Genomic DNA, 26,430 nt, shown 5'->3' with positions numbered 1-26,430 from the left:
TAGGAACACAGTATATCCACAGTAACCTCAGAGAAGGCAGACTCTATAGCTATGGATATAGATAGCTTTATAAGAGGAAGTTAAAATGTATGGAAATCTTAAATTTTCTTAGTGAAGTAAGGTCGTCAGTTTCTCTTTACTATTCTCTCACATGTCATTCTAATCCAGAAGCAAATCCTGTCAATTCTTCCTTTTTAATATCTCCAGAAGCTGATCATTTCTCACAACCTCTACTGCTACCACCACGATCCAAGTCACCCTCATTTATCGTCTAGATTAAGGAAATAGTCTCCTGACTTATCTCCTTGCTTCTTCTCTTCACCTGTGTCCCTGAATTTTCTCCATTCAGTAACCAGAATGGTTCTTTTCAGTGTAAATCAGATCAGACTCAGAAACCCTCTAATTGCTTCCTGTGTCACTCAAAAGTTGTCACCATCGACAGCCTATTTGCTTTGGCTTTATCTACCTTTCTATCCTTACCTGATATTACTTTCCTCTTGTTTACCTTTTTTTAATTTTTTAATTTTTTTTTTTTTTTGCTATTGTAACTTCTTTGCTATGGGCTTTGACTTGCCCTATTTTTCTTGGAAAACGCATCCCCTACATATTCACATGGCATACTCACTCATGTCCTTAGATCTTGGCTCAAATATCCCTTTATCAAGAGATCTAAGAAAAAGCACCCCCTCTTCCAACATTCTTTCCTCCTGTCTTCAGAAGACTTACCACCATCTGATAATAAGTAAGCAAGGCTGGAGTTTGGCACATAATAGATACTCAGTATGTTTGTTGAATGAATGTTCAAGACCTTAAAATTTTAATACAGTTAGTAAAATTAATTTGTGTTAGTGAGAGTGAGATAGGATTGTGGGTGGAATTTGGTAGTAGAAAAATGTAATATGCTCATTCTGTTTCTATATTGAACATTTATGGTTTGGTTCTTCTCTAGCAACTTGGACAATAGGTCTGGGACATGCGTGTTGAAATCTGTAATTTTTCTGAGGCATGAATTTAAAAGTATTTATGTTTTTAACTTGATACGGGAATGAATTACTTACATTGAGACAACCGTAATAATTAGCACCTATGTCTTAGTGATGCTTTATTCCCTACGTATTAAATGGGGAAATTACATGCTTTAATATTATTTGAGAATGTTTGGAACTTGTATATTTTTAGGGTAACTTAAAAAGGCATACCTTTTTCAAAAAAAAAAAAAAACATCAAATAAGGCCAAAGTGTTAACTTTAAATCTTCAAATCATGCAGGGAATAAAACAAGTAAATGATCACGTAAACCAGCAGAGGGACAAAAGAGTAGGAGTTTTTCAGTAAGCTACATACCTGTGTTTGTAAATCCATGTTTCTGAGGGAGCATGTAAGGCATGTTGGGATGAAGCTAAAAAGAGAAAAGACAATGATACTGTTATTATTGAATGAATGAATGTTTTGAGAATATGCATAGGACACCAAGTCAGATGGAGAAGACAGGTTATTTTTCCTAAAATAGATAGCTAAGCCCTCCATCTTTATGTATTCTTTCTTTTGTGGAGAACTTCTATTATCCAATAAATGCAATGATCTATATTGTGAATATAATAATATATTTTCCTTTGTTATACCCATTTCACCTCCTGAAAGTTTTTTGGTTTTTCAGAAGTAGTACCCCTGACCCCTGTACCTGCCTTTCTGATTGTTCCTTTGGTAACTGTCAGTCTTCACTCACTCTCTTATCTATCTCATCCACTGCCATGTCTTACCTGTCCTCTCTATGAAGATAACTCTAGATCCCTATTTTCAACTGACTGCTAGACATCTCTATTGATATATTACCAGTATTCCCTTTCCTATTTTTTTTGTGCTCATTATTTTGCTTATTGGTATTACCATCCTTGTATTTAGGCTTGCTTATTCTTTTATCAAAAATTTATTGTGTCCACTATATGTCTGCCTGCCAGTGTACTAGATCCTGGAAAAACAGGAATGCCTGAATAAGATATGATTTTCTATCTTCAAGGAGATCACAGTGACTGGAGAGACGGGCATGAGAATAAATTATAACTATGATCAATGCAGCAATGGAAGTATATACACAATTCCATTAGAAAGAGGGGGCTCAAATCCTTGAAATATTAAATTCTGATAGCTTTTTCCTTAACAAAATTATTTCTCTCAGAACCACCTAAAAAATAGCTGGCTTGGGAAGCAGGGGTTTCCTGACAGTAGATAGTCTAGTACAGCGGTCCCCAACCTTTTTTGGCACCAGGGACCAGTTTTGTGGAAGACAGTTTTTCCACAGCCTTACGGGGAGGGATGGTTTCCGGATGATTCAAACACATTACAGTTATTGTGCACTTTATTATTATTACATTGTAATATATAATGAAATAATTATACAACTCACCATGATACTGACAAGAGGCAGAGCTCAGGCAGTAATGCAAGTGATGGGAAGCGGCTGTAAATACAGATGAAGCTTCGCTCACTTGCCTGCCGCTCACCTCCTGCTGTGCGGCCCGGTTCCTAACAGGCCAGGATTGGGGACCCCTGGTCTAGTAGATCCTGTTAGAAATATCATACAATGGGTTCCTACGGTGGGTAGAAAGTTGGATCAGACAACTTTCCAACTGAGCATGTGATTCTATGCAATTCCAGATTTCTGGAAAGTTAAGAGAAGCTCATAATGATTGACAAAGAAAGTGCTCAGTCAGAAGCTTATGCAGCCTAAATAGTTACCAAATATTCCTGTGGTAGTAATTTTCTTCAAGATATTTACATTATAGGAAGTTTTATGTTCTCTTAATCTTATATGTATATATGTATTCAAGGCGTTTGAAAAGTTACACATCTGCATCAAGTCAACACTAGATTTATCATAACAGATAATGATTAAGCTCCCTATATATGCTAGGTACTAGGAATATAATGATGAATGAGGAACACATGGTTGAGCAGGGGAGCAGAATGTAAATAACACATTATTTACTACAGTGTGATAAAGTGTTACCATAGAGTAACTCTGCTTAAGGGAGTTAGTCTTGGAGACTTAAGACCTGAGTTGTTATGAATAAGCAGTTTTCTTGGGAGGGACACTGCAGGCAGAGGAATAGCATCTACAAGGATACTGCCCTGAAAGGCATGTTGTGTTCACTAAATGGAGTGGCTGAATTATAGATGGGGTGGGGTGGAGTGTGGGAGATAAGGTTGGAAGGACCATATTATGAAGGGCCCTTTAACTCATAATAAGGATTAGTGATCTTTTTCCCTTATAGAACTTTTTTTTTTTTTTGAGGCAGGGGAGTGATTTCAAACTGTTAATAAAAACTGTAAAAGCACAACTAATTCATGTCCCTGTAACAGCACTTTGAAGAATATACATGTTAAAAGTTAAGACTGATATTCCAGTTTACATTCAGTTTGAGTTCCAGTACCAGTTTAAATTCATTTCCTGTTTATAGTAAGGTATATTATATATATGGATAGATAAACTAAAGAAGAAACCAAGTCTTCCTGCATTCAGTCTTATTTCCTTTTGTAAAACATCCTATAAAAATCCTGAGTTTTGCTTATTACTGCCTTGTATTTTAAACTGAACTTTACTGTGGTTTGAAAAGAATGCAATTTTCCCTTTATATATTCAAATTTTTAAAAAAATCGAGATCTCTTATTATTCAATGTATTATAGGCAAAAGGCACATTACAATGAAATACTATATATACATATATGTATAACTGAATAACTTTGCTGTATACCTGAAACTAACACAATATTGTAAATTAACTATAGTTCGATTTTAAAAAATGGTTTTGAAAAAAGATGAAATACAACCTTTTATACATCTTTGCTTTGGGAGACTACAGTATAGCACAGTGGATGAAAGTGCAGGCTTGGCTCTAGAGTTAAACATACCTGAGTTTGAATTCTATCTCCCACTTCAAGCTGTGGGACTTTAAGCAAATTATTTACATTCTCTAAACCTGTTTCCTCATATATAAACAAATGAGGACAGTGCTAGTCCTTCCTTATAAGGTTGTTGTGAGAACTAAATGAGATAATGCATGTAAAACACTTAGCTAAATATCTGGAATGTAGTAAGTACTCAGTATTTGTTAGCCATGTTACTGGAACATTTTGTCCCAAATTATATTTGTTTTTATAGTAAAGAAATATAACTTGTTTTGTTTTTAATCTGATTTTCTCTTTTTCATTTCTTCTTCATCTATTTAGTGTCTTTTTCCTTGGAGCCATCCTTGTAATAACAGCTACTTTCCTATATGGTTATGATCCTAAACCTGCAGGAAATCCCACTAAAGCATAGTGGTAATACTGTCTTTATCTGGTTTTTCACAATGGTGCACTAGGAATCTCAACATTAATCCTGCACAGAGGACTTCTACAGATTCTAAGAAAAAAATCATCATGCTGAATCTGATCATAATGTTCAAATGGTTTGAAAATATGAAAGTTTAAGGATAAAATATATGTATATGTAACAAAATGCCTATTGCATCAAGAAATCAAAACTTGAAAGTATTTCCAGGGATTAGAATAATTATTGGAGGAAACTTGAAATCTGAGTTTAAAAAGATTTTATGTTTTTGATTGCTGCAGAAATATCCTATGCATTCTTTGCAAGAGCACACAACAAATGTCAGACATCAATTTTGCAAATTAGATATATTTAATCTTATTAAATGTTTTTTATCTTACTCTTTCTGTACAGATATATCAAATAACATGGATATTCAAAGTTTGAAAATTATAATTACCTATAAAGCTGTGAAGAAATAGGATGATTTGAAAAACATTTTCATGTATCTCAGATTTTTATATTTATACAGAAGATTACTAAACAAAAGATTGCTATATGTTGCAAATGTTCAACTGCATAAAAATTGATAAAGTAACATTCTGGGTCTGATTTGTCAGACAAATCATTAAATTTAATGTAAATTTAAATTTAATGTAAAGAAATATACACATCTATTTCTCCATCTACATTTTAAGATCTTTTAGTGCTTCAGAACTGCTGGAAGCAAGCAATCCAGTTGTTCCTGTGCTAGATAGTAGCCAGTTACTTTTACACTAATGGAGTTTTGTCCTTAATCTCTTAATTGTATTTCTTTTCTGTAAATCAGATAAATCCTTAATATTACTTTAAAATAAATTTCTGTGTGTGTTAATTTCCATTAAAGTTTTAAAATGTAATTTAAATACTCATAATAATTTAAAATAATAATTATTGTCTAATGTCTCCATTTGGAGAATTTTGAACTATCAAAGCATATACTGTATAATAACTAGAGCATTTTTAGATGAATATTTTACTCATTGATCTGTAAAAACTTCTTTTAATGTACACCTGTTGACAAAACCAAAAAAATAGTAGTACAGATGTCAATAAATTGAGACCAAAATGACTTTTCTTGGAGACATTCCAGATTGCCATGATATTACATTATTTTAAATGGCACTGTAAGTATAAATTCAAGGCTGCTCAGAAGAACTTTCTAGGCCTCTCATAAACCCACCATTCCCAGGAATTCTCTGATGCATGTCTGGGAGAGGCAGCTGAATTCTGAATTCCCTTTCTGTGACCCTACAAAAGCTGCCAGGAAGGAGCCACAGCTTTGCTTTACAATAGTGGTTTCCTTTCCCTTTGATTAGCACTGGAGTTGAGATTGCAAATTACATGAGTTATTTAATAAATTGGTTCAGGGAGAGAAAATATAGCAGAAATGAACAGGTGGGCACAAATACTTTCTAAAATTGGAATATGGGTTTAATTTAATTATTGACTAGAGACAGAATTACCTATTATGTATAGGAATTTATTTTTTTCTTTCATACATTATATATTTTTAAAAGTCTCCTGTTCTAATAGTATAAATCTGTAAAAAATAAATATTTTTATATAATTCTAATGGATTTTGTTAAACAAAATTTGGCTGAAAAATACTATGTTACAAACTGTTGGCTATTCTTGGCTAATTAGGACTGGCTGTGTTACTTTGCTGAGGCAAACCTAGCCTCTACAGGACAAAAGCCTAATATATTCCATACAGAGTTTTAAAAAATGCTTAAAATCACAAAGTATTTTAAATTGATCTGCTGGTGATTCCAAGTTGGCACCAAGCAAACTTTCTGGAACTCTGACTTACGACTTTCAGTGACCACCTTTTAGAGTATTTATTTAATAACTTTACCACAATTTGAGAATGGTGTTTTTAGACTGTAACAACATTCAGGCTTACATCTTACTACTTACTTCTAAGGGAAATCTAAATCCTATAGTGCACAGAATTCAAGACTAAATATAAAGATTTATGTTCAGCTTACACTGAAGTACTGGTTGGGTACTTATGTGTTAATTCAGTGTGCATTCATAATTAATTGTTAATTCAGGTTTAGTCTCAATTTTAACACTTCAAAAAATGATACAGCAAATTATTGGACATCAGACATGTTAGTTACAATAGTAATATATTTTCAGGTGTCCAAAATAACACAATTTTCAAGATTCCCACCAAAGTTTATAAAATGTAATCAAGAGTTCTGAGAAAGGGCAAAATAGTCTATTTGCAAAGCAAACTTTTATTAGACAGGCATAATTTATATTTTGCTTTTCTAGTAGGTTTGAAAACGTTATTAGAGATTTGGTTGTGTAGTTTGTGATTCATAAAGAAATAATCATATTTGAGAAGGTGGACCTGTATCCTAGATCATGTCATATATACAGATAATGCTGTTTTCTTCTGTGTGTGCTGTATATTTTGATGACCTCCAGAAGCCTTATTGTATCAATCTTTTATAATGATGACTCCTTGATTATTTAAATTCTTATACTTTTTAGAGTTTACATGTTACTACTTTGTTCATTATAAAAATGTGCTAACTCATGGGAGAAGAGTGCCAACTGATAGTTCTATAAAACTTAAGAATATGGTATTTTGGAAGAAAATTTTGAAATGCAACATGTAGATGTATCAACACAGTAATATTATCAATTCTATAATAAGTGATTTTTAGAGACATTGTAGACTACTTTTATGGTGGAAAATGTAGTTTAGAGATGCAAAACTTAAATGTTTACATCAATTTATATTGAATGTCACAATTTCATAGAAGGAAAGGTGGTTTGATATTTAAACTAGAATCTAAAGAGACAGAATCTGAGTGGAAATTAATTGACTTTGTGCTCAGTAGACTTAGTGTAATACAAACTATCCTTAAGAATTGATACACTTTTCCTACATATCAAATTATTAGACTTTTAAAATGTCATTGTATAGTCACCTGAGTTGTTTTGTTTTTAAAAACAGGGTTTAGCATCACTCATTTTATTTACACTTTCGTTGTCATAATATTTAATTACATATGAATGTATGCTCTACATAAGAAAGAGTTTATGAAAGTTATTTATGCTATATCGAAAGTCATCTTAAGGATCTCCCAGATATGTAGCATATTTAAAGTAATTATAGGACCAAAGAAAAAGCACCTTTATCAAAACCTGGTCCTATGTGCCTTGCTTTACCAAATACCTGACTTTTCTGGAGGACATTACTGTAATTCACAATTTTGGACACATAGGCAAAATTAGGATGTTTTAAGAATATAATTCAATTTTTTCATTGTTTCAACATTTGCTATTTAAATCCATTATCTAACAGAATATTAAAATAGGTATATTATACAAGTATTAGTGAACAGAACTTATTTAAATAAATTATGGTACTATTGCTCCATCATTGAAATTTTGAAACTTTAACAATTGTATATAACTGTCATTTTGGTTTTTTATTTCTTATTATAAGATATAATTTACTGTGATTTTTAAACTATTTTTTTAATGATTTGGATTCTGAATTTGTCTATATGTGTATTTCCTTTGTTTAGGAAGATTCTTTTGGGTTTGGGGCTGTGATTTGTATATTTAAATTTTTTATGGACATAATTCAAAGGAATCTGTAAATTGGTCTTTTGTTAAATGGCTTTTTAATTGATAAATTTCTCTTTGTCATTTTTTGGTATCCAGTTATTATCTATTCAGTAGATTTATGGAAATAGATTATTTTCATAACTATGTAAATTTTTTCCTATATTTCCTTGTTTCCCTGTTCACCTGTGCTTGACTTAACCATGAATTAGTTTCCTCTCTATATATCAAAAATGACTCACTGAGCCTTTCCCTACCTCTCTAGTTACCTTTATCATGTGTGTGATCTTCCTTTTTACTAGCCTATGCCTTAGAATGAAAGACTGGATTTTATTTAAACTCGTTAGAATTTCTCTACCTGTATGATGATACCAGTCTAAAATTTTTTTGCTTTAAATAAATTATCTCTTTGCTAGCCTCAAAGTTAAGAAATTACAGTAATCGGTATATATTTTTTTCATATTTGTTTTTTGGCTGCACCGCATGGCTTGGAGGATTTTAGTTCCCCAACCGGGGATCAAGCCTGTGCCCCCTGCAGTGGAAGCACGGAGTCCTAACCACTGGACCGCCAGGAAATTCCCAGTTTTCTTCATAATTTGAATATAATTGTTTCTATTGTGACTATCAATTCAATGCATAGAGATCAAATGATAAGCAATATAAAGGATTTTATTTCCACCTTTATTACTGAAGTAACCTTGTACAAAATGCTGTTTTAAAATGTTACTAAAATAATATCAGCATTAAAATGTATACCCTTCTTTGGTATCTTCTCAGAAGCACTAGCTGAAAATCTTTAAATATTTTTTTTTGTAATACTTTCATTGAAAGTATATCAAAATCCTTGAATCCTGTGCTATGCAAATACGCCTCATAATCTAAATCTTATAGATACCACTGCCGTTCAACACAGTCAGATAGTGACCAGTGTTAGTAATCATAATTGTCTTTCTTACTGTTCTTAAAAAGAGAATTTTTTCAAAGCAGGATTGATTACATACACATTCCAGAGGAGAAAATATCAGAGGAAATAAATTGCCGAATTTCAAATCCCAAAGATTTGAAATTGTACTATAGTAGAGTGTCTTGGTGACTATAAATTCAGAGGTTTCCCAAATTCACCTTCAGGTTCAATAATTCACTAGAAAGAACTCACTGAAAGCTATTATAATCACATTTATTCCAGAGAAAGAATACAAGTTAGAACCAGCCAAAGGAAGAGACACATAGGGCAGAGTCTAGGAGGGGTCCAAACTCCAGTCATCCTTTCCAATTGTCCACTCCCTGTGGAGTCTTAGACAACGTTATATACTCTGGCCACAATTTATGATACTACACGCAAGTACTGCCAATCGGGAAAGTTCACCCATGCTTTGGTGTTCAGATTTTTACTGAAGTTTTATTACTTGGCATGATTGATAGATTCTTTGCACACATGGTTGAACTCACTCTCCAGCCCTGACCCTCCCTGGAGAACTAGCTGACATCAGGCTCTAGGGGCTCATGTTACCATAAATTATAAGATGTGATTTGAGGAGCCCAATATGAATAACAACGACACTCCTCTCACTGGGACCTCCTGATGATAAAGGCCAGAACTCTGGGTAAGGCCAAATTCCTTACACAGTGGCCATTCGTCTCTCATACACATTCTTCTGAACTGATGAGGATGACACAAGCAATGACAATTGTTTATGGAGACATTTATACATTGTCATTTTTAATTTCAGAAATTTTGTGAAATGATTCTGAACATGACTCAAGGGCAGAAAAACATAATCAGATACAGTGCTAAGTAGCATATGTAGTATTTATTTAGTTTTCAGTTCTGATATTTAATTACAATTTTATTAAATGTTGGAATACTTTAAAGACATTTAAAAATTAATTTATAAACTTTTAATCTATGCTGTATATTAACATACAATTTTGAGCTAATTTTATTTATTTAGAAGATCTAATTGGCTTTTTTGACGATTCATGAATTGGGCAGCATCCCATCTAGCAACTAGAAGGGTGCTCCCTGAGCTAACTGTAAATTACCAGTAGCCATCACTTTAGTTTGGCTCATAATAGGCCTTCACTGTTAACTGACAGCTCCACATTTCCAGTCATCCTTTATTGGGGTTAAGTATCAGCCCTCCATTGGATCTAATCAGGTTTTTTCATTTATGCATTTATTTACATTTATTTAGGGTTTCTAATATGTTAAAAGTAACTTCTTTAAAACAAACAGTAATGATACTCCTTTGGGAATAGTTTACCTGAGATACACACGTTCATCCTTTTTTAACTTGAACTTACTGAGGATTTAAAAGAATAATGAATGCTGTTACAGTGTTTTGGGGTAATCATCTGAAAATTCACTCTAAAAAAATGTACTTTAAATGTAAAGTATTTAAAAGGTTTAGTTAAAATGTGTTAAATCAGACTTCACTTGTATATTTTCAACAAAATCTGTGGATGTGAGTTTATGTTTGTTCTTTTAAAAAACATTGTATATACAAAAACACAATTTCTAATAATTGAGGGTTTAAGTTTTCTCCTTTAGGCTGAAGTTTTATTATGTTCCATTTTATTCTATTTTGCTTGGATAGTAAATACAGCAATTAAAAATTATGATGCTAAGTGCTTTTTCTAATATATGCAAGCTGCTTCAACAGGTTTTTAAAGATAGCAACAGTAATATTTCTTGGATGCTAATAGGATTACAGAAAAGGACAGAGGTGAGTTTATGTTTCATTTTACGGCTGTTTCAGAATACTGCTATGAATTCTAAACTTTTAAAATCTGAAGCTTACTTTGGATGTTATATATATATAATGCCCCAAATTTTCATTACTTTATATTTGTCTCCATTCACCTTAAAGGCCTTTTTGCCGCGCCGCACAGTTTGCGGAATGTTAGTTCCCTGACCAGGGATTGAACCTGGGTCTCGGCACTGAAAGCACGGGGTCCTAAGCATTGGACCGCCAGGGAATTCCCCTGTTTTTGCTTTTAATATTTCATTTTTATACTGTTATTGCTGTTTTAATGACTTCAATCATGCTATGATTGTCAGCTTAGTTTTGAAAAATTCATGGGTCATCTCCGTGTACTCACAAAGTAAGCATTGTTAAAAGACCTTTTTTTTTAATTTAAATTTTCCCCAGCTTCTCATTTTGAAAAAATTTTAAAGTATATAAAAGTTGAAATAATAGTATACCCATTTGCCCTCCACCTGAATTCAACAATTAACATTTTGCCATACTAGCTTTATCAGGACACTTCTAAAAATATGGACATTTTTCTAATTAAATTCAATCCCATTATTGCACTTAAGAAAATTTAATTTTATTGTATCACCTACGTTCATATTCAGATATTTCCAGTTGTCTCAAAAAATGACCTTTTACAGGTTTTTTTGGCTTTGATCCAGGATTCAGATGAGGATCATACTTTCTATTTGATCGTCTCTTTTAGTCTAGAAGATCCTTCCCTGTACCCCAATGGCTTTTTTTCCCCCATGATGTGACTTTTTGAAGAGTGTAAGTCACTTGGCATCCATCCATGATCTGTCAATATCCTTGATTTGTTCCCTTTATTCTTTGCATTTCCTTCAAACTGAAAGTCTGTAGGTTTGATTAACTTCAGGTCAAATGTTTTGGGAAAGAATATTTCAGATTATCTTTTACGTTTTATATTGTATCACATTAGAAGACACATAATTCTAGATTGTCTCATTGATGATAATCATTCAGTCAAGGTGGTGACTAACAGATCTTTCCATTGTAAAGGTCATTTTCTCCCCTTAGTAATTAGTATTCTTTAGGGTAGTATTTTGGCACCATGGGAATGTTCTTTTTCCTACCAGCCTTTCACTCAATGGTTTTAGCATCAACTGATGATTGTTAACTGAATCATTTATCACACTGAGGTGCAAAATAGTGATTTAAAATTTTTTAATTCTCTAATTTTCTTCTACATTTATTATATAGTTTCTATTCCTCTATTTTAAAAAGACTATTTTCCCTCCTTTCTTGTTCCCAAAGCCCTCTTTTTTTCCCCCAGATCACTGTCCTTAATCTTCAATGTAAACATTATAGCTAATTACAGTCACAGTTTTGTTGTTTTGTTTTGTTTTTCTGTTTGTTTTTTTAGCTGTGCCTCACGGCTTATGAGATCTTAGTTCCCTGACCAGGGATCGAACCCAGGCCCTCAGCAGTGAGAGTGTGGAGTCCTAAACACTGCATCTCCAGGGAATTCCCCAGTCACATTTCCTTTTGATGTTCATATTGTAAGCCAGTAGCCAGTGGAGGTCACTAGAAGCTAGCTTCTGTTCTGTTAGACATGACCACATTAGTCTCTGAGGTCCTCCTTGCTTCAGGTACAACAATATGTTCTAGACTTGCCTCGTACTTGTCCTGTTCCAAAGCTGGGGAATATCAGCTATTTCTCCAAGGAGCCCTATCTATTCCTTTTAGGGGGAATGGAATTTGAACTCCATTTACTTATGAGCCATATATCAGTGGGCAGAGCTAGGAAATAACATTTTTAAGAGTTCATGAATTTAAATCAATGTTTACAATTAAAAATTAGTATTACAAGCTTTTTTCTTATTTTATATTTGCCTCTCTTTTCTCTTACAGTGAAAATATTGGTTCTGAGTAACATTAGCATATTTGCTTATATGTTTTATTATATAGCTTATGTTTCAGCACTACAATACCAGTATTACTAATGGAAAACATATTGAATAAAATTTGCAGTTCTCTTTGTCCTTAGAATAGCCCACTGAGAGTACGTGTTCAAAAGTTAATGTAAATTACTATTTTCTCTACATGGTTATGCTATCACTGTGATATAACTAGTTTAGTTTGTTTTTGTTTGTATTCAATTTCATATTTAATTTAAAAATTTTATTGCTTTTGAATACGTGAAGCATTTACATGGTTCAAAGTTAAAACTATATAAAAAGTATACTCAGATTAGCCAAGCTGCCATGCCTATGCCTCCAGCCCATTCCTAATCACCTCCTATAGATAATTATTTTCATTAGTTGCTAGTTTATCTTTCCTGTGTTTCTTTTAAAAAAATAAAGTGTGTACATTGCTATATTTATTGCATTTCACCATGTGGAGTGTGTTCCTTGCTTTTAAAATTTCTTTTTATGTTTAGAAAGGGTTTTCTGTTCTAGTGGTTACCTTTTTACTGATAACATTTTATGTAATGCCATAAAAGACCTCTTTTTGCTTGTTTAAGCTTCTACTATTTGCCGTTTTAAATGTTCTTTGACTCCCATCTAATTGCCTTTGTGACAACCAATGAACTTATTCTACTCCTTCCATCTTCTCATATTTTTTAGTTGCCTTATTTCTATTCGAAATGTTTTAGAACATACAACATTTACACACTATTTTTTCACCCTAGTCCCTGCATTTGTTATAAAATTAAATATATTTTAAGTATATTTAATACTCTTCACCAGTACTTTAGCTGAAGGCTCCCCAGTCAACTCTTGGCTGGATGAAGCTCTTCTAGTAGAGTACTCAAGGAGGGCTTGTAAGTACAATATTCCTCAAGTTCTAGCATGTTTAAAATTTCTTCTAGAGCCTAGATACTTTAAGTACAGCTTGATGAACTATAAAATCTTTGGCTCACACTTTGAGTTTTTTTTGAAAATGCTGCTCCATTGTTGTGTTGCTTGGTGTTATTGTCAAGAAATCTGGCACCATTTGATTTTTTTTCCCCCTTTGGAAAAAATATTAACTTTGTTTGTTGTTGTTGTTTTTTTTTCCTGGAGGCCCAGATAATTTTTTCCATGTCATTTTCTCTTTTTTTCCTTATAGCTGATTTATTCCTCTCCTCCATGTTCCTTATTTTCATGTGTATCTGTTCTCTCTTAGGAACGCTGTAATTTAGTTTTCATTTTTTAGATGATTTTACTATTTCAGTAAATTGCCTGAGTTTGATCAACTCTCATCTTCCTGTTGAGTTTTTAACAGTTTGTTACATTCTTTCACATCTGCAATTGCTCATTTAATGATATTTAATTCATATTGGAGTGATGTATATAGTTTTCCTCTGCTTCATATTTTCTAGAGGGTAGTATTTTCTATTAATTTAAAAGTTTTCATTTTCTGTTTTCCTTTTATAGTAGCTAGTAGCCTTTTATGGGGTTTTGGTGGCTTTTTCTGTCCCTCGTAAAACATGTAGGATTTTCTTGGATCAGCAAGAACAGATTGTTCTACAGAAGGAAGGGGTGAAAGAATGTAGGTGACTGTTTCATAGTTAAGGAGGCCCTCTTCTGTTTGTATGGTAAAGTGCAGTTTCTTTAATAAACGGCACATTTGGGGGGATTGGATTCTGCCATACAATCTTGTTTCTTTAGGAATATTAAGCTTCAGCCACTTGCCCTTCTCTCCAAGGGATTTCTCTCCCTTCCAAAGTGCCTCATGAAGTGTTCTCATGAACTTTCCAAATACTGGTTCTTGCCTGTTTTCAAGCCTGATTATTCACCTTCTCATTAATTTTGGGAACTTCCAGGATCCTTCCAAATCACTCCATTTTGCTTATGTTAGCTAATGCTAGTTTCTGTTGACTATAACCAAAGAACCCTAACTGACACATCAATCTCTTAACTTAAAGTTTGTGAATCTTCACAACCCCAAATCACACAGAAAGCCACAAGTATATGCACAGTAAGTCTGTTACAAGAGTCATCTCTTGTTTACTATTGCAGCTCTTCTAGCACAATGCCTGGGACATTCTGGACATTCAATATATGCTAAATTTCTCTTATTACCTTTTTTACAACAGCACTTACCACAATTTGTAATTATCTTCATTTTGTGTTTGTTTTATAACTCTGTCCCCCAGTATAATTAAGCTCTACGTACATAAATATCATCTATTGATGTATCTCCAGTGTCTAGTAAAACTGTGGCAGACACTTACAAGCTCTCAAGTATTTTTTTTTTTTTTTTTTTTTTTTGCAGTACGCGGGCCTCTCACTGTTGTGGCCTCTGCCGTTGCGGAGCACAGGCTCCAGACGCGCAGGCTCAGCGGCCATGGCTCACAGGCCTAGCCACTCCGCGGCACGTGGGATCTCCCCGGACCGGGGCACGAACCCGTGTCCCCTGCATCGGCAGGCGGACTCTCAACCACTGCACCACCAGGGAAGCCCTCAAATATTTTTTTGAATGACTAAACAATAATCAGTTGTTAAGGATAATAAAGCTGGTGCAGCTAGATGAAGTATGATTTTGAAAAAGGTCAGAGTAACCACACAATAAATGATCTTACCAGCCCTCTCTATCCATCCAAAACAAACTCCTGGGGATTTAACTATAAAATCTATCTCATCTTACTTTCTCTAAAGAACTCAAGTCAGTTTCAGTAAGAGAATATTTTTAAACAAATGTTGAGTTTACTTATTGAGGAAACATGTAGCTTGAATTACCAGGCTAAAATGCCTTTCTTCTCCCTTCCATGGAAATTGATTTGTTTTCTATGTCTAATCAGTTATCGAAATAGAGAATTCAATCAAATTTATTTTTTAACATTTTAAAATAATTTCAAGCTTACAGAAAAGTTGCAGTAATAGTACCAAGAACATACACTCCCTTTACCCTGTGTATTAGTTATCTATATAGCTGTGTGCCAAATTACCCCAAAGCTTAGTGGCTTAAAACGAGTACTTTTTATCTTACAGTTTCTGAGAGTCAGGAAACCAGGAGTGGCTTAGCTGGGCAGGCATTGCTCAGGGTTTCCTGAAGTTGCAGTCAGGATGTTGGCATGGGTTGCTGTCAGCCAAAGCCTTGAGCAGGACTGGAGGACTGGCTTCCAAGATGACTCACTCACATATCTGTTGGTGGAAGGCCTCAGTACAGGCTGCCTAAGTGTCCTCATGACATGGCGGCTAGTTTCCACTAGACTTGGGTCCTGAGTGAATGAAAAAGAGAAAGCTAGCGGGAAGATGCAGAGCCTTTTATGACCTAGCCTAGGAAGTCAGATACGTCACTTCTACAATATCCTATTAGATAACAGAGCCACTAAGCCCAGCCCACACTCCGGAGAAGGGGAATTAGACTCCTCCTCTTCCAGAAGAGAATATCACTGAATTTGTGAAGATATCTTAAAACCACCACACAGAAATTCACTATTTTTTTTATCACCTTGCCATTTTGCTTTATCACTCTCAACCCCCTCCTCTCACATACATACATGCTATTTCCTAACCATTTTAGAGTAGGTAGCATGCATCACACTCCTTAAGACTCCGGTGTATATTTCTTAAGGAAAAGGATATTCTCTTACATAACACAGTAATCGCACATTTAACATCGTGATACTTTAATTTGAAGTCCATACTCCACTTGTGACAACTGTTAATTAACAGCGTTAATTAACGTTAATTTTTAAACAACACGGTAAAACAGGTAGTGGCCTAGACTATGTAAATTTTTATTGGCAGGGATTAGAGAAAAGATCCTGCCTGGGGCCAGGGAGCTCCTGGAAACAGGCGGGCTTCAGCTGAGCTCCAGGCTTTCTCTACCCCCGCCCCCGGCACCAGAAGGACAAAAGACTAGGAAAACTCAGTTTATCTTTACTCCTTCAGTCACCCACTATTTCTGTAAAACTATTTCAACCGTTTCCTTCGGTTCCGGTGTTGGTTAGAACACAGTTGGAGACAGCCCTCATAGTTGTGGACACCTGGTTAAAATTCCAGTGCAACCGTTTATCAGCTGTACTTCCACTAGTAGGTAACTTTTAGAAACTTAAATTCTTCCTCTGTTTAGGGGATCTATAACCGTCCCCAGCGCCCAGGGCTGTGGTGAGGGCTGAGCGAGCTGGTGAACGGAGAGCACATGGATCTCTCCACGCGCCGCTCCCTCCACCGGCTGCCTCGGCCGCGCGCCGCCCGCTTCCCTCGGGGCTTCCCTTCGCGGGCGCAGACTGCCCAGCGGCTGAGCGGGCGGGGCGCGTCACGTGGGCGGGGCGGGCTGGTCGACCGATCGCACGATGTGACGCGCCGCCGGAGGCAGGCCGGGCCTTCAAGATGGCGGCGGGCGGCCCGAGCGGCTCGGCCCGGCAGTAGTGGCGGGACGGCACTCGCCGCTGGGGCCGGCCGCCCCGGGAGTGGCTGCAGCAACGCCAGGAATCGAGGATGGTAAAATGACCCAGGGGAAGAAGAAGAAACGGGCCGCGAACCGCAGTATCATGCTGGCCAAGAAAATCATCATTAAGGACGGAGGCACGGTGAGCTGGGGTACCGCTCCGGGTAGGGGCTTCTGGGGCCCGGATCTCTTTCTGCCCCTAACGCTGACGCCTGCAGCCACCCCCGACTGCCCCTGCCCTCCCTCACCCCTCCCGCGGTGCCGGTGTCTCGGGCTCCCGGGCCCCCAGTGCCTGTGCTCCAGGGGCTTTCCTCCCTCGCCCCGGCCTGCGGCCTCCGGGGCCCGTCCTCTCGAATGGAGAAGCCGCCCGCCTCTCCCGCACCTGCCACCCTTTCCTTTGGCCGCCCATGGAGGCCCTGCGGCCTTGAGCCCACGAGCGCCTCAGCCGCGGGGAGGAATCGACGCCGGGCTCCGCTGCCGGCCGGTCCGCCGGGTCGCCGGGTCGTAGCTGGTTCCGCCGTCCCCTTCGCCTCCGCAGCCTCGCCTGCGCCGTCCAGGCCCCGCGAGGCCGTGGCCGCGCTCTGGAAGCGGCCGGGAGCAATCCCTGCCCTCCCATATGCTGCTAACCGGGTGGCATCTGGCGCGGCGACCCCACTGGGGCCCCGTAGTGCGCTCGCTCCCTTCTTCCACGGCGTTCTGGGTCAGTGCTCCTGCTCTTGGCTGCTTCCAGTACGGTAAACACTGTCAGAAGGTGGGCTTTGCTCCTCACTTCCCGCAGTCTGTAGCGTGACGGAGGACACCTGGGGCCTAGACTTCAATCTGCTAGTTTTCAAAGAAGAGTCATCACCCTGTTGTTTTAAAATCACCTGGTGTATTTTAAAACAAAAAATACTAGGTAGAGTTGATCATGGCCTGAGGATTGGAAGACCTTTGAAAGGAAGACAGATTGAGGGCAAGGAAAAAATTTTTGCTTTTTAGAAACAGTTGTCATCACAGTCAACTTTATGCGTTGTGCTGTTAACCGGCAGGGGACGTAGGCCTTTTAATTGACAATAACTCGCCTATACTTTTTTTTTTAGCTGAAAATTCTCCGTTGCTACACTCTCTGGTCTTTGTTGCATTCTTTGATATCACGTTCCGAAATAGAATGCAAAGGTGAAATACATACTTCACTTTTCCGAGAAATGTGCAGAAATGGTTCCTTTTTTCCATATTTGTTTGTGTTTTGTTGGAGCCCTCAGCTACTAGCATAGTGCTAAATATATAATTAGGTCGCCATTGAGGATTTGCTAAATTCATTTGAAATCAGAGACAACTTTCTTTTGACATTTCAGAATACGGCCCAGTTAGTTATGCTAAAATTTAGAAAGCTTGGGACATATGTAGCAATTTCAGAATATACTTTTAGTTAACTGTCAAATCCATAGATGTCATAGCTTTGACATTTGGTGAAAAAAGAAACTTTGAAATTCAAGTCTTCAGATCTTTTTGTTGTATTTAATTTATTATTTAATTAATTAAAACATTATTTTGATTAAGTCAGTTATGAATTGTCATGGCTCTTTTGACCAAGTTGGTTAGAACTACTATGTGGGGAGAGAAATAGCTTGAAAGAATACTGGTTGCCTTTGTCAATCATAGGGATTTGATATTTTAAGTTCATCTACAATCTAAAAATTGAAGCATCAAAGAATTGTATTTTGTAAAAGCAAGTGATATTTAAGATTAGTAATTTTTAAAATGAATTTATTTATTTATTTTTGGCTGCATTGGGTCTTCATTGCAGCGCTCGGGCTTTCTCTAGTTGTGGCGAGTGGGGGCTACTCTTCCGTTGCGGTGCACGGGCTTCTCATTGCGTGGCTTCTCTTGTTGCAGAGCAGGGGCTCTAGGCGCGCGGGCTTCAGTAGTTGTGGCTCGCGGGCTCAGTAGTTGTGGCTCGCAGGCCCTAGAGTGCAGGCTCAGTAGCTGTGGCGCACGGGCTTAGCTGCGCCGCGGCATGTGGGATCTTCCCGGACCAGGGCTCGAACCCACGTCTCTTGTATTGGCAGGCGGATTCTTAACCACTGCGCCACCAGGGAAGCTCCTAGTATTATTATTATTATTATTATTATTATTATTATAAAAGATAAGAATGAAGCTGTTTTCAAGAAACACACCTTTTACCTTGTAAAGTTCAGTTTTGTTACCTCTGACTTTTTAAATTTCGCTTTATAGCAATTAAATCCTGGGCGATTTGGAAGAGGATTTTTTTTTTTTTATCTTGATATTTACTGAAGTTGTAGTGAATTCATAGCTTGCTTTTGGACACAAAATACAGTTTTTACCCCATCATAAAATAAATGAAAGCTTCTTTTGAGGGATGTGGGCATGGGGGTATTATCATTTATCATCTTTGTACACTTATGCTGAACTTTCCATTCTAAGAGCACTGGACACCTCTTTAGAATAGGGACTTTGTTTATGCATCTTTTAATCCTACAGGGCCTACTATGTGAATTTAAAGTGATAAAAACACATTTAAAGTGATTTTTAAAAATGTGTCTAGTAGCACATTCTTAAGATGATTTTTTTTTGCGGTACGCGGGCCTCTCCCGTTGTGGAGCACAGGCTCCGGACGCACAGGTTCAGCGGCCATGGCTCACGGGCCCGCTCACGGGCCCAGCCGCTCCGCGGCATGTGGGATCTTCCCGGACCGGGGCACGAACCCGTGTCGCCTGCATTAGCAGGCGGACTCTCAACCACTGCGCCACCAGGGAAGCCCTTAAGATGATTTTTTAGTGTAATTTTATTTATTCCCATATATAATCAGGAGATATTTATATTTCTAGAAGTGCCAGGGTAATATTTTGCAGTATTTGTATTTTAATCTACTCTAGCTGTAAGTGAAATTATAGTAGTCATAATTATTATAGTCATAAAAATAGTTTTAAAATGACATTTACTTCTCTACCTCTCTACTTAAAAATTGGTCGGACTACTGTTATGAACATCCATGTGTCTGAGGCTATATGGTCATACATGACAGGCTCTGAACAGTATTTCACATCCCTGGCCAATGGTACTGACCTGATCCCCTTCCATTTTCTTCCTAGTGTTCAACAATGTTAAGATTATTTTGCTTTGTCCTTCTGCTAATGGCATCTTTGTAAGCTTGATCAACCAGTTGTAATATTCATAAACAAAATTAGTAATGAGCTGTTAATTTGTCAAAAGCTTAGCACATACCTATTGTAGTTTTTAACAGTTTTGAAGAAGTGAACCCTTCTAAGCGAACCAGGTTAATCATAAGTAACTAAATGTTTTTTTCTTGAAATTGTATTTCAGTTGGCGCTGAAGCCAGGGTAAGGCTGACTATTATGTTGTTCATTTGAGTAGTACACAATTAAGATAAATTACGTGAAGGTGTGTGATTCTGTATCAGGAATTCTTAACTTGGGTCTGTTCACCCTGAAGTTGTCTGCAAAATTTTCTTTGACTACACATTTTTCTAGGGAGATTCCACAAAAGGATCCATATTTCCTGAAAGTTTAAGAACAGTTGTTCTATATGAAAACAACATAAGTAACTAAAGAATAGTTTCACAGGTTAAATTCAATAAATATTTACTTAATCATCTACTTATACCATTTTACTGATGAAAGTAGCTGTGACATTATTGGTGATTTTGCTTTTTGAAGCATCAGCACAGAGGATTACAGTGTTTAATTATGTTTTAATGTATGTAACATTTTGCTACATCTCTTATTCATTGCAGACCATTTAGGACAGTTGAATTGAAAGTGCATTCTGACATTTTAGAATATTTCGGGTTTTGTTGTTAAATCATTACCATGTATTAGCAGATAGCTTATAAGTATTCTTGGTAGAGGCTAAGAGCCAAAGAATTACTTACACAAGTTATTTGTATTATCAAAGATAGAATTTTCCTTATGATTTTTTAAAGTTTTCTTTGTTTTGTATTGTGATCTTTATTGTTTTGTGAATACAGTTGTGAGTCTGCGTCTCTGACAAAGTGAAAAATGTCCATTTTTTTCACAAGTGAATTGGTAAAATGACTTTAAAAATTAGATAGAAAGCAAGGTATATGTGTATTGCTTTATTGGAAGTACCTAAAAAAAGTAAAATTGGCATTTCAGATATGCCCAGAGATGCAGAGCACCAGATACTTATTCCTGATATCTCTGATTTTAATCAGAATAAGTAGGAGTCAAAAATCATTTCAAATGTCTGGACCTAAGCTCTGATCATTTGCACTCTTCACCTGCTAGGATGGCTGAAGGAGTTGCAGAATAGCTCTTTGTAGCCCCCAGAGAGCAGCCTCTGGTTCCTAGAGTGCAAGCCATGAAGAGGGCCATGGTACCTTTCAAAAAGCAGCTGTTCTTTGAAATCAGTAGAGCATGCCTAGAAACATCAGGATGTATATATGTCCTTGGCAAGCTTGTGGCAGGCAGAACCATGAATGACTTACCTCCTTACCTCCTTGAGTCAACATTTGCTTTAGGTTAGTGTGTTTGAGGGTAAATTAGTAAACAGTTTTCTCAGTTTATATTTCCAGTTTGTCTTACTATAGTTTGAAGACCTGCTTTCCAATATCATCTGTGGAAATTCACTTACGGTTGAAGTGTTGAAGTTAAGTAAAAAGAATAGCTTTTCTCAAGTATCATTCTGATAAGTATATATGATTTAAAATTTTCAGTTATTTAAAAGCTTGAGTTGTCTTTTGGCATTTTTTTGAATTAGAAGTGTCAATTAAAGTAACAGGTGACCATTTCAGCCAGGGCGCATCAAGATCCGTGAAATGGGTTTCTTTCTTTCAGAGCCAGATATAGTAGCTTATTCTTAATAATAGGTCTACTTTCTCAATAGTGTATAAATACAGTTATGAATTCTACCACAGGAAATACTTCTTAGGGAGTCTTTTTAAAACAAGAGGTGGTCTATATTTTATCATTTAGCTCTATAAATTGAGTAATTAGAGATTACCCTAAGACCGGTCTTGAGCTTAGGCTCCGTCTTAGACTTTGGTGACAGTTTGATTTTTGTGTTGATGGGGGTTTTTAAATTTTATTTTACCTTTTTAGTGAGTTTAGTTTGTAGTCATATGAACTGTGTAACCAATTCGGTGTTCATGGGGATAAGCACTTAACGTAATGATTTAACAGTCAGCCGCATATTTTCCCCTCAAGAATGGAGAGGGATGCAATAGATTGTCATGTTACTTATCTTTTCAAAATTTACCTCAAAGCAGTACAATCTCAAGCTGTAAACCTTCTTTATTTTTTTAAGAGTAAAACTTGATCTCACTATACTGTTTTTTTTTTGTTGTTGTTGTTGTTGTTTTTGTGGTACAAGGGCCTCTCGCCGCTGTGGCCTCTCCCGCCGCGGAGCACAGGCTCCGGATGCGCAGGCTCAGCGGCCATGGCTCACGAGCCCAGCTGCTCCGCTGCATGTGGGATCTTCCCGGACCAGGGTATGAATTCGTGTCCCCTGCATCGGCAGGCGGACCCCTAACCACTGCGCCACCAGGGAAGCCCCTCACTATACTCTTGTTGAATATTTATAGGAAGTGTATTCCACTCTGTTTAGGGGCAATCTAACCAATACCTCTTCACTTCTGTAATATACAAATATTGAATATCTCTTTTAAATTGATACATAATGTATCCATAAAATAATTCTGAAGTCTCGCTGCAAATTAAGCCAAAGTGACTTAATTAGTATAATGGTGTCTCTACATGTTTATGGTGATTCATACTTTCAGGATATAAAGGATCAGTTTTCTTTTTGTTCACAAATGTAGTAAACCTTGCCTTGCCTGATTAAGGTCATAGAAAATAAGAAAACACCAGCTGACTTTGTGAGAGAGGAAACATGATGCCAAATACTAGTAGTAAAGCCTTATTTCCTCCAGTTATTCCATAATGTGTCAGGATCCCAGGAAAGCAGCTCTGTAGTTACGGTATTCTCTATAGAAATTTTTGTTTTAGTGTTCTTCCATGAAAAGCTCCAGGTCTTAGATGTCTATAATTAAGAATCTTTGTCTTTTTTTGTGTAAGACTTTTACATTAAATTATTTTAGTAAACTTAGTTATATATTGTTCAGAGAAAATTCAGTGTTTCTTTCTGAAGATTTATTTTATCCTCATTCTCGATTGATAACTTGTCAGTATTAAATTCTAAGTTCAAAATTATTCTCCTTCATACCTTATTTTTTTTCGTTGTGTTTTTTATTTCCCCAACTTTTATTTTGAGAATTTTCAAAACTACAGAAAAGTTGCAAGAATAGCATAATATATATTTGCCCATCCCATAGATTTGTGATTCAGCAATTGTTAACATTTTGCCACATTTGATTTTCCTTTCTCTATATATATTTTTTCATTTTTTTCTGAACCATTTGAGTTAGTAGTAGACATCATGACACTTTATCCCTAGAACATTCAGGATGCATCACCTAAGAATAAGGATATTCTCCCACATAACCACAATATAATCATTATATTCAGAAAATTTAACACTGATACAATAATATTGTGTAATATATAGGCCAGTCACATTTCCCCAGTTTTCCCAATAACGTCCTTTATAGTCTTTTTTTGGATGCAGAATTTAATTGTTACATTTAGTTGCCATGTCTCTTCTGTCTAGAATAGCTTTTTGTTTATTTTTGATAATATTGACATTTTTAATAGTCTAAGCCTTTGTTTTGAAGAATGATCCTCAGTTTGGCTTATTCTCATGGTTTACTCACATGATAACATTCTATTTAATAAAAAGGATTGTAATGCCCAGTTACTGGTGGAATTACTTCTTTCTCCTGGCCAACAACCCATGTAAGTCCCTGATTCATTGATAGGAATATAACATAAGTTATTAAAGTCCATATTCCCCACAATAACTGCTGGATTCATAAACTCATATTGATTGGACAATCATAGATGTGGAATTTGAGAGTTAGATGAGGATTTAGGTAAGAAATTAATAGTTTACCCCTAACTGCTAAGAGAGGTAAAGTGACTTAAGTCATTTAACAGCTACTGACTCTCATGACAAGGGTTATCAGTCAGTCCATGAGCATGAAATACCCTTTCTATACTAGGCATTGAGCTATGCATTGCGATACTAAGATGGTTAAGATTGGATCCCTACTCTTAAGTAACAGTCTGTGGTAATATATGCAGTGTAACTACTGCAACGAGTGTAGCTCCAGACTTGGGTGGGCTTTGCAGTTGCCTGGATTGACTGATCCATCTCTTATATGCTGTATTGGACTGTAAAATGGAGATAACAGTATGTAACTTGAAAGGTTAGAAGGGATAAATAAGATTATGAATTTAAATCATTCTAAGTCTTTAGTGATTTTTTTATTATTTTAATCTCATGTATGTGTACAGTAAACCCATGTGATAGATGATACAGTAGCAGACAATAAGAGTATAGAGGAGGGAGTTAATAGGGGAAGTTGCAAATTTAATTAATGAATATATTGCCCTTTTAACAATATTTAAATACAGTAACCATATACTGAATGCCTAAAGTGATAGGTAGAGGAGACTTACAGAGTAATTCATTTCAGTTCTGCAAACACTTATTAAACCCTTTTGTGCTATGCATGTACCACATGCTCCAGATTGTAGAAGAATAAAGCATAGGGCCTGCCTCAGAGAGCGTGAGCTTGAAAAAGGTAAATTTAAGTTAAATAAAATGAAATAGGTACTTTACAAAACAAAATATAACTTTGTAAAAGTTATCTAGTGTTATAGAAGACTAAATAAGTAGATTTTTAAAAGGCTTAGCCAAAAGCCTAGATGATGAAACCAAATATGTTACCAATGGAAAGTATGCTTTGGGAAATGGAATTAGATTGGAGGGTGGAGGTGGGGTTAAAGGAGATTGTCCCTGACTTCTGAGGTTGAAGTTAGAGGTGACTGCCATGGAATCATCTCTCATGCCTCCATAAGAGGGAAATTACTCAGCTGAATGGACTTTTGGCATAGTAATTATTACGCTTTTAGGCGGAATATCTTGGCGTTTGGGGTTGGGTACGTATTAGTTTATGTTCAAATTTGTCTCCTTCAGAATTTTCCACTGTGTACCTCTTAATTCTTTTGAGAATCTTCAAATGTCATATGTTGATATGATCTCATTATGCTGAACTTTCTACTCTTGATGCTGTAAACCACGCACTGGTCAAATATTTGCCCCCTACCTGTCTGTTAACCCTCTTCCCTTAGTCTTTCTGCCCAGGCCATGACCCTTGTATTCTTCCCAAATTGTCCTGGAATTTTGATTATGGATCGGTATTCCGTTAAAACTTAACATCAAAAGTCCTGCCTAGAAGTTTCTGTAATTCCAGATTAGTAAAATATTTTAAAAATTTGTCAGTTTTATTAAGATCTTGCATTACTTTTGAATTCATTTAAAACAGGATAGATGACTATGGATATAATACAACTCTCAAAATTACTAGTACCTTAGGGCAAGCAGCTGTCTCTCTCCCTGCCCTGCCTTAACACACACACACACACACACACACACACACACGCACACACGCGCGCGCACACACACACACACACACACACTTTTTTTCCCCCAACTCTGGGAAATATGAGAGAATGGCTTAGGAGGGACAAGCATATGCAACTACCTATCTTTTACATAGTTTTTCTCTTAGATAAGTAAAACATTTTCCTCTTATTTATTTATTTTAAAAAAATATTTTATTTTTATTTATTTTTTAATAGATCTTTATTGGAGTATAATTGCTTCACAATACTGTGTTAGTTTCTGTTGCACAACAAAGCGAATCAGCCATATGCATACATATGTCCCCATATCTCCTTCCTCTTGAGCCTCCCTTCCATCCTCCGTATCCCACCCCGTAGGTTATCGCAAAGCACCGAGTCCATCTCCCTGTGCTATGCTGCTGCTTCCCACCAGCCAACTATTTTACATTCAGTAGTGTATATATGTTGATGCTACTCACTTTGCACCAGCTTTGCCCTCCCACCCCATTTCCTCAAGTCCATTTTCTGTGTCTACCTCTTTATTCCTGCCCTGCAACTAGGTTCATCAGTACCTTTTTTTTTTTTTAGATTCCATATATATGCGTTAGCATACGGTATTTGTTTTTCTCTTTCTGACTTACTTCATTCTGTATGAGACTCTAGGTCCATCCACCTCACTACAAATAACTCAATTTCATTTCTTTTTATGGCTGAGAAATATTCCATTGTATATATGTGCCACATCTTCTTTATCCATTCATCTATCAATGGACATTTAGGTTGATTCCATGTCCTGGCTATTGTAAATAGAGCTGCAATGAACATTATGGTACATGTCTCTTTTTGAATTATGGTTTTCTCAGGGTACATGCTCAGTAGTGGGACT

General features: G+C 36.3%; 2 protein-coding genes across 7 annotated transcripts in view; both read left to right on the top strand.

Moving 5' to 3' along the window:
- Positions 1-8,010, top strand: part of SLC35A3 (solute carrier family 35 member A3) — a 43,851-nt gene extending 35,841 nt beyond the window's left edge. For all 5 annotated transcript variants that reach the window (XM_049714782.1, XM_049714775.1, XM_049714773.1 and 2 more), the window contains exon 8: positions 4,228-8,010. In XM_049714782.1, coding sequence (XP_049570739.1) covers positions 4,228-4,318 — 91 coding nt within the window. In that variant the 3' untranslated portion in view covers positions 4,319-8,010. The remainder of the gene's footprint in view (positions 1-4,227) is intronic.
- Positions 8,011-8,161: 151 nt separating this feature from the next.
- The window catches only part of MFSD14A (major facilitator superfamily domain containing 14A), a 47,048-nt gene continuing 28,779 nt past the window's right edge, over positions 8,162-26,430 (top strand). The window contains exon 1 of one of the 2 annotated variants that reach the window (XM_033433693.2): positions 8,162-10,665. In XM_033433693.2, coding sequence (XP_033289584.1) covers positions 10,558-10,665 — 108 coding nt within the window. In that variant the 5' untranslated portion in view covers positions 8,162-10,557. Of the gene's footprint in view, positions 10,666-16,956; positions 17,180-26,430 lie in introns of those variants that run through there. The other variant, XM_004263074.3, reaches the window with a different exon arrangement.

This window comes from Orcinus orca, chromosome 1 (assembly GCF_937001465.1).
Source record: "Orcinus orca chromosome 1, mOrcOrc1.1, whole genome shotgun sequence".
NCBI lineage: Eukaryota > Metazoa > Chordata > Mammalia > Artiodactyla > Delphinidae > Orcinus > Orcinus orca.
Note: the sequence above shows the minus strand (reverse complement) of the source record. Positions and strands in the feature narration are given on the sequence as shown.